The sequence below is a fragment of the Lagenorhynchus albirostris genome, chromosome 11 (assembly GCF_949774975.1).
Source record: "Lagenorhynchus albirostris chromosome 11, mLagAlb1.1, whole genome shotgun sequence".
NCBI classification, from domain to species: Eukaryota; Metazoa; Chordata; class Mammalia; order Artiodactyla; family Delphinidae; genus Lagenorhynchus; species Lagenorhynchus albirostris.
Genome location: NC_083105.1, coordinates 63,197,948 through 63,216,474, shown reverse-complemented (window position 1 = coordinate 63,216,474; position 18,527 = coordinate 63,197,948). Strand labels below are relative to the sequence as shown.

Sequence of the window (18,527 nt, the reverse complement as noted above, 5' to 3'; positions counted from 1 at the left end):
AAAAACGAGCAGAGGAGCTAAATAGACATTTTTTCAAAGAAGACCTACAGATGGCCAACAGGCACATGAAAAGATGCTCAACATCACTAACTATTGGATAAACGCAAATCAAAACCACAATGGATATCACTTCATGCCTGTTAGAATAAATAACAAGGCAAGAAATAAGTGTTGGCAAGGAGGAGAAAAGGAAGCCCTTGGGCACTGTTGGTGGGAATGTAAATTGGTGCAGCCACCATGGAAAACAGTATGGCAGTTCCTCAAAATATTAAAACTAGAAATGATCCAGCAATCCCACTTCTGGGTGTTTATCCAAAGAATAAGAAAATGCTAACTTGAAAAGATATAAGTACCCCTATGTTCATCACAGCATTATTTACAATAGCCAAGATATGGAAACAACCTAAGTGCCCACCAGTGGATGAATGGATAAAGATTCCCAGAGTGGAATACTACTCAGCTATAAAAGGATGGAATCTTGCCATTTGTGACAACATGGATGGATCTTGAGTGTGCTATGCTAAGTGAAATAAATCAGATGGAAAAAGAGAACTACCACATGACTTCACTCATATGTGGAATACAAAAAACAAGCAAACTGTTGGTGGGAATGTAAATTGATACAGCCACTATGGAGAACAGTATGGAGGTTCCTTAAAAAACTAAAAATAGAATTACCATATGACCCATCAATCCTGGGCATATACCCTAGAAAACCATAATTCGAAAAGAGTCATGTACCACAATGTTCATTGCAGCACTATATGCAGCACTATTTACAATAGCCAGGACATGGAAGCAACCTAAGTGTCCATCGACAGATGAATAGATAAAGAAGATGTGGCACATATATACAATGTGTGGGCCTTGGTCATGCTTCCCAGAATCCACTTGTCAAAGCCCTCCTCTTCCTAGGACAGTTTATGCAGAAGTTGGGGATTGAGAAGCTTGAGAAGGAATACAATATTCCTTCTTTAGGTTTTCTCTCACTATCTGTTTCTTGTGATAAAAAGCCAAAACAAGCCAACTGACCCTTTCAGCGTTCTACCTGGAAATCATCTTAGCCAGATCCATCAGTTCATTAGGTATTTTTTTCTATTTTTCACATGAGTGTAGATTAAAGTTTTGCTAAACTTTCTACCATGACATAACAAGGGTCTGTGTCCCTCCGGGTTTCAATTCTATTTTCCTCAATTTCCTTTGAACCTTCATATGCAGTCTCCTGGAAGCCCTTCAAGCTTTCCTTAACAGTCTCATTGAGACTTGTCAGGCGTCTCCTACCACCTGGTCCCAAAATCAATGCTGTGTGTTTGAAGTTTTGTTATGGCAGTGCCTCACTTCCAGGGAACAGATTCTGTTCCAGTTATCTGTTGCTGCATAGCAAACTACTTCAAACTTAGTGTCATAACACAACAACAATTTTGTTGTCCTCACAGATTCTGTAGATTAGGATTTGAACAGGGGACATAGGGGATGGTTTGTCTCTGCTCTATGATGTCTTGGGCCTCAACTGGGAAGACTCAAATGTCCGGGGGCTGGAGTGAGAGAATCTACTTCCAAATTGGCTTCCTCCCTCACATGGCTGCCACTTGGTGAGCATGGCTGGAAGACCAGGCTCAGCCTGGTCTCTTGGCTAGAGCACCCACACATGCCTCCCTAGCGTGGTGGAAAAAGGAGCTAACAAAGGGGCACAGAGCACCTACTGTGTACAAAGCACTTCCATAGCCGGCAGAAGATAGGAGAGGGAGAAATCACCAGGAGTGTTGCAGAAGAGAAACCATACCCAACAGCTCCGGACCATTTAGCTGAGAGTCCCAAGTGAATGTGCTTTAAAGTGGCCCCAGCAGGCAAGCAAGCGCTGAGGAGCTGTGGAGCTGTGGGAAGGGGAGGCCTCTGTGCGGGGTGGGGCCTCTGAATCGTTTTCTCAGCTTGCTTCCTGTCCACCGAAGTTCAGGAGTCCAAAGTCCTCTTCGTTTTGAGACAGGGTGAGGTTCGCTCCTTTTGGCAGAGTTTTCCCAGAAAAGAAAGCAGAGACCCCAGGAGGGGTTGGGGAGGGTGGGCTGGGGAGAGAGGATCTTAGCCGTCTGTGTGTGGGGAAGGGGGTAGGGGACAATCAGTGAGCGGGCAAACACAGGTTCGCTGAGAGTCGCCAGACGTGAGTGAAGAAGATGGCAGGTGTAAGCCAGGTCAGGTCAGCTCAGCCCTGAGTTCCTCAGAGGAACTTGCTAATGTAATCATCACCCCATGTGCCCTGTAATCCCACCCCTGGTCACTCACTCGTGTATAAACTTGGACAAGTCACTGCACCCTCTGCTCCGGAGATTCCTCTTAGGTAAAATAAAAGGGTTGGAGGAGGTTCATTCATTCATTCCTCCATTCATTCAAAGGCTGTGTATTGACGCCATTTGCCATAAGACCTATGAATTCAAGGGGGAACAAGACACAGTTCATGCCTTCAAGCAGCTCAGGTCTTATACTAGGAGACAGAAGGAGAGGTTAAAACGCAGCTAGAGTGGTATAGAGCAGGAAGGGTCTGAGGAGGGAGGGGCCAGGGCACCTGGGGGAAGGATTGAGAAAGGCTTCATAGGAGAGGCAACTCTAAAAGCCGCTGTTCTTGGGGATCCTTCCAGGTATAACATAGGCCTTCCTTCTAGGGAACCAGATTTTGGGTCAAAATAAGGAAGAATCTTCTAACAGAACTGCGCACAAAAGAACAGGCTTCCATGGAAGTCTTCCTGTCGGGAGGAGCCTCTGTCAGGGCTGTCACAGGTGCAAGGATCCAAAGGGCCTCCGCCAAGGGTCTATATATATTGACAGGAGGGCCAGTGTGGAACGTGGAGATTTAATTCTCACTTAGCTACACTAGGAGCAGCAGCTCTGGCGTGAACCCCTCACACTGCCACACACACACACACACACACACACACACACACACACACACACACTCCCTGAGCCATCCGAGGGGACGAGCAAAAGGCAGGCAAAGGAGAAGATTCGGGTGTCATTATTACTTTTATTCTTATCTCCTGTCAGTCATGGACCAGGAAGGTGAGGCCAGGGAAAGGAACAGCGCAGATCCCAGGAAACTTGGAGGAGCTGAGGCCTGAAGGGCTTGTTTCTGGGGGTGTGTCTCTGCCCTCGGACACTCGAGAGAAAGCTCTGGGCCTGGGTGGCACAGGGGTGATTCCAACAGACAGGTAAACAGTGTCTGAGATACGACAGTGGCTGGACTAAAGGGAACAGCAGGAGGCTGAGGCAGAGAGTGGTCTGGGATGATCCGAGAAGAGCAGGGAATAAAGGCCAGTGGCCAGATCCGGCCCGCAAACCTCAGGCCGCACATCTTTCTGCTTCTCGCCTGCAGAACCAGGCCCTGCTTTTCCTCAGGCAGCCACTGAGGGGCAGCAAAGTGCTTGAGTGAAATCCCAGGTGGGCCAGGGAGGGGAGAGGTGGAGCCTTTTGGAACAAGGGTGTCTGTCTGATCCTGATGCCCCCAGGAGCAAAAGATGAGGATGGCAGAACCAAGATTCCAGGGGCTTCCCCAGGCGATACAGGCGCCACACCTGAGCCTGGGAATCGGTGCTAGAGGCCAGGGACCTGTGTGTACCTCCCCGGCCCCCCATCTACAATCCCCAGGAGAGGATCTTTTGCTCTGTTTTCCCCTCAGTAAGAGACCTCTGACCTGCATCACAGATGGTCAGATTCTCGGCTGCCTGCAGTTTTATAAAATCCAACCCACCCCTTCCTGGGCAGGGAAGCAGGCTCCTCTCCTCCTCGGCAGCTTGTGCCACCTGCCCAGCTCCGGATTCTCTGTTTCTTGAAATCCTGCATTCCTGTTCCCCACCCTTCCTCCTTCCAAGGCCCATCCAGGTGTCCCTGGGGTGCCTCATGGCTTCAGTGCAGGAGGAACACAGGAGCCTCAGCCCTGGCTCTGCTGCCAGCTCAGCATGTCCTGGACCCCTCTCAGGACCCAGAATAAGGGACTCCGCAGCATACTCTGCTGTGCGATGGCCCTGAGTTGCCCTGTCACATTGTCTATTGCTGAGTGCTTGCCTTCCCCTTCACGCTTTTGGAGCTCAGCCTTGGAAAAGCTGCATAAACCCCAAATTCTGCATAAACTGTCCTAGGAAGAGGAGGGCTTTGACAAGTGGATTCTGGGAAGCATGACCAAGGCCCAGGCTGAGAATTATAGGGCAAGGGGTGGGGGAAGTAACCCCTCTAGCACTGGAACTGGAGATTAGGAGAGGAATCGAGGGGACCTCGGAGGACAGGTGGCAACTGGATAAGGAAGTCAGTGCAAATAAATGTTCTGGTGCCTGTCTCTGCGGCACTCTGGCCACGGTCTTCCATCTTGCTGACAGGAAAACTGAATCACAGTCAGTAAGAAACACTTGCTTAATACCATGAGCCCGTTGGCAATGAGGCTGGAAATCAGACACCAGAATCCTGCTTCCCAGCTTGTGTTTAGAAGGTGGAAACTACAGAGTACAAAATCTGGTGGTGGTAACTGGGGTGGGGTGAGTAGGGAAGGCCAGGGGTGGTAATGAGGACAACGAATCCCCCGAGCTGTCAGGGCCTGACCATCCAGTCTCATTCCAGCCCCCATCCAGTCTGTTAGCCTTCCATCACCTCAGCTTTCCTCTCTGCAATGGGGATGCACTGAGTACCACCCTCGCAGGGTTGCCGTATGGATTAATTTAGACCAGCACGCGGGGCGCATCCCACCTGTGCTCCCAGTTGCCTTTATCTCACACACCAACACCGCCATCCATTCTTGGTTCTCTCTCTCCTCATACCCGAGATGGAACAAAACTTCAAATGCTTCTGCAATATTTCTTACAAGTTGGAAATAGGAAGGGCGGAGAGGGAGGGATCAGGAGCACATAGATAACATACCTAGTTATCCCCCCACCCCCAGGGGCAAACAGAGCCACCGGCATATGGGGAGAGAGGCAACCCTGGAGGGAGAGGCCAAGGAAGGGTCCAGGTATCCACTCTGAACCTCCCCGACTCCACACAGTAACTTTCCACTGGCCCAGTTAGCCGCTAGCAAGGGCAGGCTGCACGCTTCCCCCAGGTGTGCCCCCTGGTCCACTCCCCAGCAGACTTGCAGGGGGCTGGGTGGCTGACGCACACCCTGCGTGAGATCTCAGCCGCCCAGAGGCTGATAAGGAGACCCGACCCCATCACATGGGGACCAGCTGGAGGGACTTGCCCTGGTTGTTAACATCAGCTGGACGGCTTCCAAATTGGAGAGATGAGGAGATAAGGAGTGAAACGGCGACATGGGCACTGCCAATGGAGGCCTCAGGAGGCCTGACTGGGGATAAGCCAGCAACTGGCAGAGGATGGGGGGAGGCTTTAGGAAGTGAGATGGGCAGAAAGACCATGGGGAAGGGCTGGAGGCAGGGCCGGACTCCCTCCTGATGGGGCTGGCTCAGTTGCTAGATAAGCCTCCCTTCCCTAGAACACCCGGTCCTCCAGGGCCCAAGCCCTCACTCAGCCTCAGGTCTGTGGGAACAGCCTGGGAGTTTAAGAGAAGAGGTGAGCAGATGTTGGTCTCAGTCCTGCCACGCCTCCCAGGAGGATGCAGGTCTGGGTGAGTTAGCGGTGCTGCAGAGCCCAGGCCTCCCAGCTGGTTGGCTGCCTGCTCCCACCTCCCACGGAGCCTCAGGACAGGTCCCCACTCAGTAGCAGGGCCCCTGCCCCCACCTCCTGCCCCAACAGCTCTGTGTCATGACCCAGGAGGGTAAACCAAGGCAAGCACAGATGGTACTGGCTTCCTGCCCCTCTCTCTGCTGCAGGGCTCTGGTGCCTAGAACAAGCCGCTGGTCCCAGAGCTGAGAGAAGATAGGCAGCCTGGAGCAGCCATCCTGTTCACCCACTATCCCCATCCCCCCACTGCAGAGCACCCACATCTTGTCTCCCAGTTGTCCTCTCCACCCCTTTCTTACCGAATGTCAAAACCTAACCTGGAAGGAGGGAGAGGAGGCAGGGGGTGGGCACGGGACAGTGTGCCCCATAGTCCTACAGCTGTGGCAACTTCAGGAGGAATCATGGTGGGGCTGCAGGCCTCGGCCAGGCTTCCTGGGATCTTTTTCCCACCTCTGAAATCCTGCTGGGCTTCTCCCACTCATCCCTTGGGTCCTCAAACCCAGAGGAACCTCCAGCCTCGACTGTCTCAGTTTGGGAGATATAACTGGGGGGAAGGGGCAACACAGGGGATGGTGTGACCTGGGTACCGCAGGGCCCCTGATGGCATGGGTACAAGCTGCAGAGGGTGAGGATGAGGGCTGGCTGAGGGAAGTGAGCAGGCTGGCCAAAGGCTGGGCTGGCAACTAGCTTTATATCTGGGCTGGCAGGAGCACAGGGTGGGGGGGGTCAGAGGACCAGCAAGGGGGCATTCTCTGAAGGAAGTGGGGGGTGGGAAGGGCTCCTCATTCCCGGTTGGTGCCAAAAAGCTGCAGGAAGAAGGTGAAGATATAGATGATGTCTAGGTAAATGTTGAGGGCTCCAAAAATATACTCCTCAGGGCTCAGCGAGTGGCGTCGGCTACCCATCAGCAACTGGGTGTCAAATGCCAGGAACTGAGGGAAGGGGGAAGAGAGAGAGAGAGGTCAGAAGGTCTGGTCACTGTGACACTGACCAAGGGAGCCCAGTGTCCCAGCCCAGGCCCATCCCCAATTTTGTTATCACGGGCTACCTGGCTGCTCAGTGACCCTCCTGTGACAGCCCGGAATATGGCACTTTCCCAACACCTTCCATCCCTAATTCAACACTTATTTACTGAGCACCTACTATATGCCAGCCACCAATGCAGGAAAGAACAAGACAGACAAGATCCCCGACTTTGTAGAGCTTAGAGTATAGCGGGAAAGTAACTGTTAGTATGGTGAGTAACAAAGAGAAACACAAAGTGCCACAGGGGGTAGATAACAGGAACCTGACCAACGTGAGTGTGTCAGCGGTCAGGGAAGGCTTCCTGGAGGAGGGGACCTTCAAGCGGAGGCATAGTCTTCTTGCATTCCCTCAGGGCCCTACTCAGAGGATGAACGAATGTTCCATGTAACAGTGAGCAGGGAGCAGGCACTTGTTAGGTGCTTTACAGACATTAGCCTACTTTGTCCTAATAACGTCCCTATTGAGTAGGGATTCTACCTTCCTTAGAGAAAACCAAGGCCCAGAGATGTTCAGTACTTAACCAAGGTTACAGGGCTGGGAAGTGGCAAAGCCAGGATCTGCACCCAAGCAGCCTGGCTCCAGAGCCCCCTCATTTAGCCATTCTGCTCTGCAGCTTACGGGCAGCACCCAGGGTTAATGTGTTTCCTACCAGGAAACAGGCTCCCCCAAGAGCCCCAGTGACTTGCTCAGAGCTGCAGAGACGAGGAACACCATGCTTTCGGGGGCTCACCACTTAGTGGGGGACACTTACAGATGATTACAATAAAACCTGGTAAATGCCATAATTAGGGCTGATTGGGCAGGAGGAAGGTGGCCCGGGAGAGGTGACACTTTCCCTGGGGCTTGAAGTATGAGTAGGAGTTTGCTAGACTAAGCAGGCCTGGGGAAGCCCTGGAGGTGAGGGCGGTGGTGTGCAGAATGAGGAATTCATTGTGGCAGGAGCAGTGGGGCAAAGGGATGCATGGACAGAGGCTGGAGCCCAGGGGCCAGAGGGCTTGCTCCAACAGGGAGCAGCTCCAGCATGTGGGACATCAAGGCATCTCACCCTTGAGGGCGGGGAGGTGGGCATGATTACAAGTATGGGCTTGAAAGTCAGACCGACTTGGATTCCAGTCTCAGCTCTGCTACTCACTAGCTCTGGGATCCTGGGCCAGGTTATTTAGTCGTTGTGAGCCCGTGAGTCCACCTCGGCAGAAGGGAGGTGAGCGTGCTCGCCTCCTGAGGATGTTGTGAGAGTGAGATAATGCGTGCAAGGTGCCTGACACACGGTAAGCACTTAATGAATGGTGGCTGTTAGTGGAGTTTTATTGTTATATCTGCAGAAGGAGAGGTGCCCTCTTGAGAACTTGCGTGCGCTGCTGCTGAGACTCAGGTCTCCTGCCACCCAGCGAGGAGGCAGAAATGTCACTAGGGAAGCTGTGTAGCCTTAACAGCAGGCAAATGGAGAACCAGAGCCAGGGCTGAGGGGGCCCTGCTCAGGGCATGAGAACACAGGACCGGAGCCGGAACGCCTGGGTTTGGGCTTCGATAGCTTGGAGCCATCACCCACTTGACCTCAGTGTCCTCACCTGCAAAATGGGACAGTAATGACAACCACACCAGGGTGTGGTTTTGAGGGTAAAGGTATCACAGCATATGTGTCATCAACTATAGTTATTCTTTAGGGTCGTTTTACTCCACTCTACTCTGTTCCTTCTCAGTGTGATTTGGATTGCCAGGTAAAGTTTCCTTCTGTAGCAAGAACAGGCAAGGAGAGGGGCTGACTCAATGCTACCGGCTGCTTCGCAGTCACGGCTGCCAGCATAAGTTAATAAACTGCTGATCTGGCTTACCAATCAGTCACTTGCTTGGTTGATTTCCCAGAGCCCGGTCACCCCTGGGTGAGCTAATGAAATTGAATCTCTCAACTAGAAGGCTTGGATCTGACCCGGTCTGGGGGTGGCCTCTCCAAGGAGTCCCCTAGAACAGCCAGCTGGCTTTTCTCTTGGAGGAAAGAGGAATGAAATGGTTTCTGCCCCTGTCCTTGGCCAATGGCCATGGACGCTTATCTACATGGGCTATCTGCGAGAGCCTGCCACAAATTTCAACCCCACTGCCCAGTAACACCCATCACTGCAACCTCATGCCTGTGAGCCAGCTGAAGGCTTTCCATTCATTTATTCCCAGCAGCATTTGTTGAGCATCTACTATGTTGTAGGGAACATGAAAGCAAAAGACATGATCAGAGATTACATTACGAGCATGCACTCACATAGGGGAAAGTAACTTGATAATCTCCCTGGGTGATGAGCGCTGTTCCCTAACATGTTGGCTGAGAGCAGGTATCTTGGTCATAGTTAACATTGTAGTTGGCAGCTAAGATCTCAGTTGAGAGCCAACAACCAGATTGACCACTGACACCTAAAAGGACAGCAGGGGACTTCCCTGGTGGCACAGTGGTTAAGAATCCGCCTGCCAATGCAGGGGACACGGGTTCGAGCCCTGGTCCGGGAAGATCCCACATGCCAAGGAGCAACTAAGTCCGTGCGCCACAACTACTGAGCCCACACGCCTACAGCCCGTGCTCCACAACAAGAGAAGCCACCATGATGAGAGGCCCGTGCACCGCAACCAAGAGTAGCCCCCGGTCGCCGCAACTAGAGAAAGCCTGCGCGCAGCAATGAAGACCCAATGTAGCCAAAAATAAATAAGTAAAATAAATAAATTAAAAAAAACTCCCCAATCCTGCCAAAGTCATAAAAAAAAAAAAAGAGGACAGCAGGTGCTTGAGTTGCGAGGCAACTGGATACAAGACCCTGAAGGAGGGGCATGTGGGTCAGGGGCAAGAGGCAGGAGCTGGGCGAGGATGCTACTAACTTACATCTGAACCGTCTTTTCACACGCTAGTCCTTTATCTCACTTGCCCAGTTCACTCTAGGAGGTGGATATTCACCCTTATTATTTTAAATATGAGGAAAGGAGTCTCAGAGCAGGTGAGTGACTTGCTGATGGTCATTTATCTAGCTGGAACCAGATTACCTGTCTCCTACGTTCCAACAGAGAAGGGGGGAGGGTGGGCTTGAAGGGAGGGAGGAAGCACGCACAGAGGGCAGAGGAGACAAAGGCAAACTTTCCTGGTTCACCTTATTGGCCAGGGCTGCACCTGGTCAGGGTCCCACGGCCATATACTCGGCCTGACCCTGCCTCGTCCAGGCTTATGTCTGCTGTCCTCCCAGAGATGAGGCTGAGAGGCTCTGGGGGAGCCATGCCATGGAAAGGGTGGCTCAGAGCCACCAACAAACAGGCACTGAATACAAAAAGCTGGGGTTGCAATGTGTTGAATCAGCATAAAAAATATACGTGGACCATGTCCATGCTACAGAAATGCCAGCATAAGGGCTCAAAGCAGCACACCCAAGGCTGTTCACGGCAGCTTAGGTTCTAACAGTGAAACCCTGGAAACAAACCCAACCTCTATCAACCAGGGGATTGTTAAGTAAACTGTGGGCAGCAGTGCTGAAGCAGAAACATCTCTGATATACACTCATATAAGAAAAGCACAACTTGCAGAAAAATCCAAATCACATGAGCCCCTTTATGTAACGAAAAAACCTCACAAAACTATATGTTATAGGGGCCTACATAGCATATATCTATAAAATGCATATAGAGAGGTCTGGAAGGAGAGACAACTGACCACAGCTGTTACACAGCCAAATGACATTTGCTTTATCTATATCATTTAAGATTTAAAAAAATGAAATATATGAATAAGTGTATTCATACATTATATTAGAAAAAACTAAGAGAAGGGTTAAAGTAACACAAAAGAAGAGTTTGTGAACGCTTTCATTTAACTGTCCCCATAATCCCCTGGGACAGGTATTGCATGATCATCCCCATCATGGAGCTGAGACTGAGGCCCAGAGAGTATAAATGACTCGCCCACTTCACACAGCCGAGAGGACAGACAATCCCATTGTTTCCACCATGTGACTGACACTGCTTTGGGGTGTGGTGTGGGGTGTGTGTGTGTGTGTGTGTGTGTGTGTGTGTGTGTGTGTGTGTGTGTGTCTGTGCGACGCGCAGGTTCAGCGGCCATGGCTCACGGGCCCAGCCGCTCTGCGGCATGTGGGATCTTCCCAGACCGGGGCACAAACCCGTGTCCCCTGCATCGGCAGGCGGACTCTCAACCACTGCGCCACCAGGGAAGCCCTAAGCGTGGGCTTTGAGGATTCCAGAGAAAAGAGACTACCAGCTTTAAGCCCTTGTGCCCTCAGTTGGGTGCAGGACAAGGAGAGGGGAGCTGAGTGGAGACTCATCTGGGGCCCATAGAAGATACTTCTCTTGTCCTCAGCAACCTGGGTGTCAAAAGTTGAAATGGCACAGACGACCTCTGCATGCAGCCCTGGGTCCTGGGGAGCACTCCCAGGTGGGTCACCACCACCAAAGGAACAGGGTCTGGCAGCCGTGTGAGCCAGAAAGTCTGGCCCAAGATAAAAGGGGAGGAGTGTGAAAAGGTATGTGAAAGAGGAAGGGCATGCGTGTGATACAGTGCTTAAGAGCACGGACTGGGAAGTTGCATAGACCTGGGTTCAAAGCTTGCCTATGACCTTAGGCAACTGACTACTACTAACAGGTAATATTATTGATCACTGATGACACGCCAGGCACTTTCTGACTGCTTTGCACACATTAATTCACTGAAAAGTCACAACCTACGAGGCAGGTACTATTATTATCTGCATTTTACGGATAAGGAAACAGAAGCACAGAGAGGTAACGTGACTTGATCAGTCCACACAGCTCGAATGTGGCAGAGAATGGATTTGAACCCAGCTACTGTGCTCCAAAATCTGGTGTTCTGAATTATAAGGTTAACATTTACAATAAGGGTGAAAGCTACCATGGTAGTTGAGAGACTACCATGTTCCAGGTGCTAGGCTGTTTTCTTTTTTCTCTTCATATATTATCTTATAAAGCATTACCACAGCCTTGTGAGATAGTTAATATTAGCCTCATTTTAAGATGTGGCACAGAGAGATCAAGTAACTTGCCCAAAGGCCACAGTGGTAAGATGAGCTAGGCCTTGACTGTGGTTTGGGTGGGGTGCACGTGGCCACCTGAAGAGCCCCCCTGGCCCTCCTGATAGCACCTTTCCCAGCTCTGCCCCTGTATGCCTGTGTAGGTGCTCCCCTGCCCTGCTCCCTACAGGGACTCTGAGTCACCCCTCCCTCAGTCTACCAGCACTGGGGCTGGGGGCCTTCTTTCACCTTCTCCAGGTCAGGGTGTTGGTTTGAAAGGCTTGGTTTGAGCAGGGCATTGGTTTCGGAGGATTAGTGTCTCAGGAACTGAGACTGAGGTGAGGTCCAGGAGGGAGACACGAGTGCACTTTCCCCCCGAAGGAGCAATTACTGGTCAATCCACCCTCCCTCCTGCCACCCTCAGAGGAATCCACTCAATCTCGAGTGGGTTCAGATGAGGCCTCAGGTGGGCATCAGGGCTGTTGTGGTGGCAGAGGGTGGGCGGCAGGACAGAGAAGGTTCTCACTGGATATTTCAGGCTCATGTAAACCACTGAGGCAAAAGAGTCTCTAAACCCTGAATGAAATAAAGATGAGTCTAAAATAAAGTGATACCCCTGCCTTGGGTTTGTGTAGCCGTTTTTACTTTTCAAAGTGTTTCTCTAACTTTGAAGAAGGCAGGGCATCTATCACAGCCCCCGCTAGAAAAGCAGGGTAAGGGGTGGGGTGGGGGCAGACTGGAGTCTCTTCCCCAAATCCCTCACATGCCGTGGGAAGAGTCACAGGACACACAGATTCCCTGTTGGGGCTGAATGGAAGTAACGGCCCAAAGCCTAGTCTCAGGGTGACAGAGGCTGAGAAGGCCTCTCTGGGCCCTCCTGCTGTGGGGGGACCTCTCTAGGCCTCTATCTTCCCATCTGTGAAATGGACAGGGAGACAGAGTAGAAAGAATGCTGGGCTGAGAGTCAGGAAAATGGGGCTTTCATCCAGCTTGGCGGCCAACAGTGCATGCATGTGTGGTGTGTGTGTATGTGTGGTGTGTATGTAGTGTGTGATGTGTATATGGTGTTCATGTGTATATGTGTGCGTGATGTGTGTGTGAGTGTGTGGTATGTATGCATGTGTGGTGTGTATGTGTGTGTGGTGTGTGTGTATGTAATATATATGTGATGTGTATATGGTGTGCACGTGTATACGTGTGTGGTGTGTGTATGTATGGTGTGTGTGTATGATGTGTGTATGGTGTGTGTGTGTGTGTGGTGTGTGTATGGTGTCTTGTGTGGTGTATGTGTGTGTGGTGTGTATGTGTGTATGGCATGTGTGTGTGGTATATGTGTGACGTGTGTATGGTATGCATGTGTGTGGTGTGTGTGTAGTATGTATATGTGTGTGGTGTGTGTGGTGTGTGTAATGTGTGTATGGTGTCTCTGTGTGTAGTGTGTGGTGTGTACGTGTGTGTGGTGTGTATGTGTGACGTGTGTATGGTATGCATGTGTGTGGTGTGTACGTGTGTGTAGTATGTATGTGTGTGGTGTGTATGTGTGACATGTGTATGGCATGTGTATGTGTGTGTGGTGTGTGTGACGTGTGTACGGTATGCATGTGTGTGGTGTGTGTGTAGTGTGTGTGTGTGGTGTGTGTGGTGTGTGTATGGTGTCTGTGTGTGTAGTGTGTGGTGTGTATGTGTGACGTGTGTATGGTGTGCATGTGTGTGGTGTGTGTGTGAGTGTGTAGTATATATATGTGTGGCGGGTGTGTGTGATGTGTGTATGGTGTCTGTGTGTGGTGTGTATGTGTGTGTGGTGTGTATGGTATGTATGTGTGTGTGGTGTGTATGTGTGTGTGTGGTGTGTGTACATGTGTGTGGTGTGTGTGTCTGGGTGTGCTCTCTCTGGGTCTCAGCGCAGGGAGGTCCCTGTCACTCTGAGGGCTCACGGTCTCAGTGTTCCTTTTCTTCTAGGAACTGAGAGCAGACGGTTGTGTGTGTCCCCTCAATGGTCAGAAGTCAATGTCCAGCACTGGAGGCCCAGCACCTCTACAAACAAAGCATCTTCCTATCCAAGCTTCACTCATCCGAACACCACAGGCCCTGACGCATCCAGTACTGACCACACAGGCTCTCTGTGCCGCCCCATCCCTGACTCTGGGACACTGCAGTGGCCTCCTAACTAATCATCTCTCAGCCTCTCTCCTATTCATTAATCTGGCTTCTCACTAATCTCCCTTAAAGCATAGAAACTGATGTTTCCTGAGGTCCTCAAACTGGCCAGATGGGGCAGGCAGGAGAGAGTTCTGTTCCCACTGGGCCCATCACCTACTTTCTAAAGTCCTATTCCTGGTTTCTTCCCTAGGTATCCAGGCTTGGCTTCCTGATTTAATGGGCTGGGAGGCTTAGCTTCCCCAAAGAAGGACCAACCCTGAGGCAGAGCAACCTGCCCAGAGTCATGCAGGCAAAGAGGCTCAGTCCCCGCAGGAAAGCAGCTGGCCAGGCCCTGGGCGCCCCCTGTGCTCCCTCGCTCGCTCGCTCTCTCTCTCTCTCCCTCTCCCTGCCTCAACCCTCCTGCTCTGTCCAAACCCCTCCACCTTGCCTCATCACCCAGCCCAGCCCTCATGTTCCTCTGCCTCACTTTCCATGGGCTCCTACAGAAAAGCACTCCAGGAGAGGGCACTAGACGGGAGAGGAGGATGGGGCCAGCCTGAGGCCAGTACCTTTCGGCTGACTCACCCACTTCCGTTGGCATCTGAGTCTAGTGCCTAGAGGGGGGTTACGTGGTAGCGTGAGGGAGAAAACCCAAGCTTCTTGAGAACGTGCCAAGGCCAGTCGGGGTGAGGCCGAGGAGGGGCCCGTTCCTGCAGGCAGGACCACGGCCCTAAGAGGACTTGGCTCCCCACCTCCCCAGTCTCAGACTAGTCCATCTGGGTGGCCCTGCTCTCAAAGATGGCAGGGTCCTTCAGGGGAGGGGCTGAGGTCTCTAGGAGACAATCTTTTGCTGCTCACAGCCCTTCCAAGGCCCAGGCTGCTGGGGGTTGGGGTGGGTCTCACTGGGATCTGGGCCCTCCTCTGACACTTCTCTTCCCCCTTTTCTCACACATCCTCCTCGAGGCAGCAAGGAGGATAGGGATCGCTGAGTGACATTCTTGCCTAGCTGCAGTGCGGGAATGGCCCTTCATGGTGCTGAGAATTCTCCATCGGCTAGGGTAGGAGATGCCGGGATGGGCAGATGGAGAGACCAGGGGTGCTGGGCACTGATTCTGGGGATGGGTTGAAGCTACAGGACCACAGATTCTAAAGGACAGAAGTGATGCTGGGAGCAGGATCAGATTGAGGTCAAGGACCTTCTGACTTGAGCTCAACGGGGAGGAATGGGGACCTTAGTTCTCATGGGGCTGGGCCTCTGTGGGTCTCCATCCATCTGACACTGAGACGAGGGAGGGGAATGAGTCTAGCAGCCCCTCCTCAACTCTCCCCACGCCATGGGACCCAGGGGACGGGCTGCAGGTCGTCCCTCCTTTGAGCCAGGTGGCAGAGGGCAGGAGATGGGACTGGGGCATTGACACCACGTGCTCCCAACCATTGTTTACATAACCTGCAGGATGAGCCCCAAACTGTCAGAGCGTTGGTCTCCTAATGAGACATTAACAGGTAATTAGGCGCAGTGGTTCCTCCCAACGCCCCACCCTCCGCCGTGACTCACAGAAGACTGACGCTTAAGTCAGCTATGCACCCATGCTTTCTTTGCCTCACTCTGACAGCGCCTCAGCCGGACCTGGCCTCTCAGGCGTCTGTTCATTCTGCAAACATCCAGGGGTGCCTGCTGTTCTACGCACTGTTCTAGGCACCACGGATGCAGCGATGAGCAAGCCAGACCCAAATCCCTGCCTTCAAGGAACTTAAATTCTGCTGGACGGAGACAAACAATAAATAAACCAGAAAAATAGGTAGTATGTCAGAGGATGAGACGTGCTATGGAGAAACGGGGGTGTAGGGAGCAACGTGTGTGCGTCCCTGCATGTGCGCGTGTACACACTCAGCACAGGAGATTGTAAATAAAGCAAACACTTGAAGGAGGGGAGAGAGGGAGCTGTGAGCAGATGGGGAGGAACAGACAGAAGCAACCTCGGGTCCAGGCGCCCCGGGCTGGGAGTGAGCCTGCCGTCCTCAGGAGCAGCAAGGATGCCAGCGTGGCTGCCGCTGAGTGGGCGACGGGAGGCCGTGAGGTCAGGGAGGGCCTGCAGGCAGTGGAGAGCGATTGCTGGAGGCCAAGCGGAGGAATGACCTGACCTCATCAATGTTTAACAGGATCACTCTAGCTGCTGTGGTGTGGGACACAGACTGTCGGGGCAGCACCCGTGGGAGGCCATTTCAAGAATCCAGGTGGAAGGTGATGGCGACATGGACCAGGAAGTAGCCGTGAAGGTGGAGAGAAGCAATCAGATTCTAGATAGAAGGTGAGGCCAACCGGATTTGCTGCTGGGCCAGTTGTGGGGCGTGGGGAGAGTGAGGAGTCGAGGTGTCATCAAGGCATTTGGCCTGAGTGACTGAAAGGATGGAGCTGCCACTTACAGCAACAAGGAAGGCTGTGGGCGGAGCAGGGGTTCAGGGGAAGAGCAGGAGCTCAACTCTGTGCACATTAAGTTTGAGGTGCCCATTAGATTTCCAAGTGTGGACACGGAGTAGGCAATTGGCAAGTCTAGTGTGGGACTCCCGGCTAGCGATGTAAAATGTAGGGTCATCATCATAAAAGATGGTATTCAAAGTCTTGAGACAGTCTGAGATCCCTTAGGGAGTGAGTGTGCACGGTCCATGGCCCCAGAGCCCTCCAGTGCGACCCGGGAAGCAGGAGGAAAACCAGGAGAGCTGATGCCTGGATACCAAGTGAAGAAGATGCTTCTAGGGGGAGGGAATGAGCAATTGTATCAGATGCTGCTGAGAGTCGAGCAAGATAAGGACTGAGAAATGACAGCTGGATTCAGTCACAGGGAGGCCATTGTGGACCTCGGAGAGAGCGTTTTTAAGAGGGTAAGAGAGAATGGGAGAAGGACTGAGTAGAAAGAAGGGAGGAAGGGAGGAGAGGAATTGGAGAGAGTGTAGATTCCATTTTAAGGAGCTTTGCTCTAATTAGGGGGGCTAGAGGGAGATATGGGTTAAGAGTGTTTTGTGTGTTGTTGTTTTTTCAGTTGGGAGAAATTACAGCCTGTTTCTACGCAGATGGAAATAATCCAGTAGCGAGGGCAACACTGATGGTGCGAGAGACGGAGGGGGAACATTGCTGGAGAGATCACCCCAGCCTCTCCCCACTTCAAGCCAATAGAAGTTGTCCTCTTTGAGGGCGACGATTGGGGTTCTGGCAATGGCACCAGGCTGGGCACAGGACACCTGCGTCCTGTCCTAAATCTGCCCCTTCCTGGAGGTGGGACCCTGTGCCAGCCCCTTAACACCCGGGACTTCGGATGTGGAAAGTGGGTCTTCACATGTAGAAAGCAGGTCTAACAGCAGCACTACCTCCCTCCCTGGGTTGTGATGGAGATCCAGTGAGGTAATGGGTGTGAAAGTGCTTTGTAAAATGTAAAGGGTGCAACAGATGGTTGGGATTATTTTTATTATTCTAATAATGCAAGGGGTTATTAAACAAATTTAAAGGATTACTGTTCATCCAACCCAACTTGTACACACAGCCTCCCCGCATAGCTGACACACGTGCTGTGTCCTGATCAGCGCAAAGCCAAGTAAACTCCCTGACCCTCCATCAGCGCTCGCCCTCCTCCCACTCTGCCCGGCACGGACCCCTCTTCTTCCATGTGTCCCTGGCAAACGCTGTCCTCTGAGGCCTCCCCAGTCTCCCTCCCCTCAGTCTGACCCTCCTTCCTTTCCTCCTAGCCGACACCCCCCCACCCCAACCTTTTCATCAAACTTTGTCTTTAGCAGGTACTGTGTGCAGGCAAGAGTGCTGATCAAGAGCCAGAGAAGTTAGTGTCGCAGGATGACCAACCATCCTGGTTCGCCCAACCTTGGAGTTCCTAGGGGGTTCCCCCAAGAAGTGAGACTTTCAGTGCTAAAACTGGGAAAGTTCTGGGTAAACTGGGATAAGTTGGTCACCCTAGTCTTGACCAAGGCCAATCACACTTAGTTGATTTACCATTATCTTGCAGGGAAACCTTAGAAAAATCATTTAACTTCTTTGGGGTTAAGTTTTCTCATCTCTAAAATGAGTGGCTTGAAGTTTCACTAGACCCCTTTTTCAGTCCTGTCCAGCCCTCAGCTTCTGAGCCTGGAGGCCAGTTACTCCATAGGTATTTACTCAGTGCCACTATGTGCCATGCACTGTGCCCTTCCTGCTGACTGTGGCATCCTGGGCGCATAGCACACACCTCACACTTTGTAGGTGCTCAATAAAGACCTGTGGAAATGAATGAATGAATCTACCACACCTCCATTCCTGGCTCGATCCCTATCCACACCCCCACAGTCTCTGCTCATAGTTCTGACCCCCTATTTTCCCCCCATCTCTGCTCCCCCACTCTGTCAGCCATAAGCCTCTGGAACCTGTGATTAAGCCCAGAACTCTGACCAGACTGAGTTGAGCTGAAAACACCAGTGAGGGACAGGAGGGTCTGGTCACTGCTCCCACTGGCAGTGGATGTTTACCTTGGATGCCATCCCACCGCATAAGAAGATGTCACCAACACAGGCTTGCCCTGGTGCGCCATCGCATTCAGGTGCTGGGAGCCCACTGAGCGAAGGACCTGTGTTGGGCTGCTCTAGGCAGACGTCTGCCCCTGGTCACCTGCATCTCCTGGGCATCTGCCTCCAGCCACCCCACTCTCTTCCCCCCTAGCCTCAGACCCT

The 18,527-nt window shown here is 52.1% G+C and overlaps 1 protein-coding gene across 3 annotated transcripts in view; it reads right to left on the bottom strand.

Moving 5' to 3' along the window:
• Positions 1-2,993: 2,993 nt before the first annotated feature.
• FAIM2 (Fas apoptotic inhibitory molecule 2) overlaps positions 2,994-18,527 on the bottom strand; it is a 33,504-nt gene continuing 17,970 nt past the window's right edge. For 2 of the 3 annotated variants that reach the window (XM_060166275.1, XM_060166276.1), the window contains exon 12: positions 2,994-6,584. In XM_060166275.1, the coding sequence (XP_060022258.1) occupies positions 6,435-6,584 (150 nt within the window). In that variant the 3' untranslated portion in view covers positions 2,994-6,434. The remainder of the gene's footprint in view (positions 6,585-18,527) is intronic. The other variant, XR_009543507.1, reaches the window with a different exon arrangement.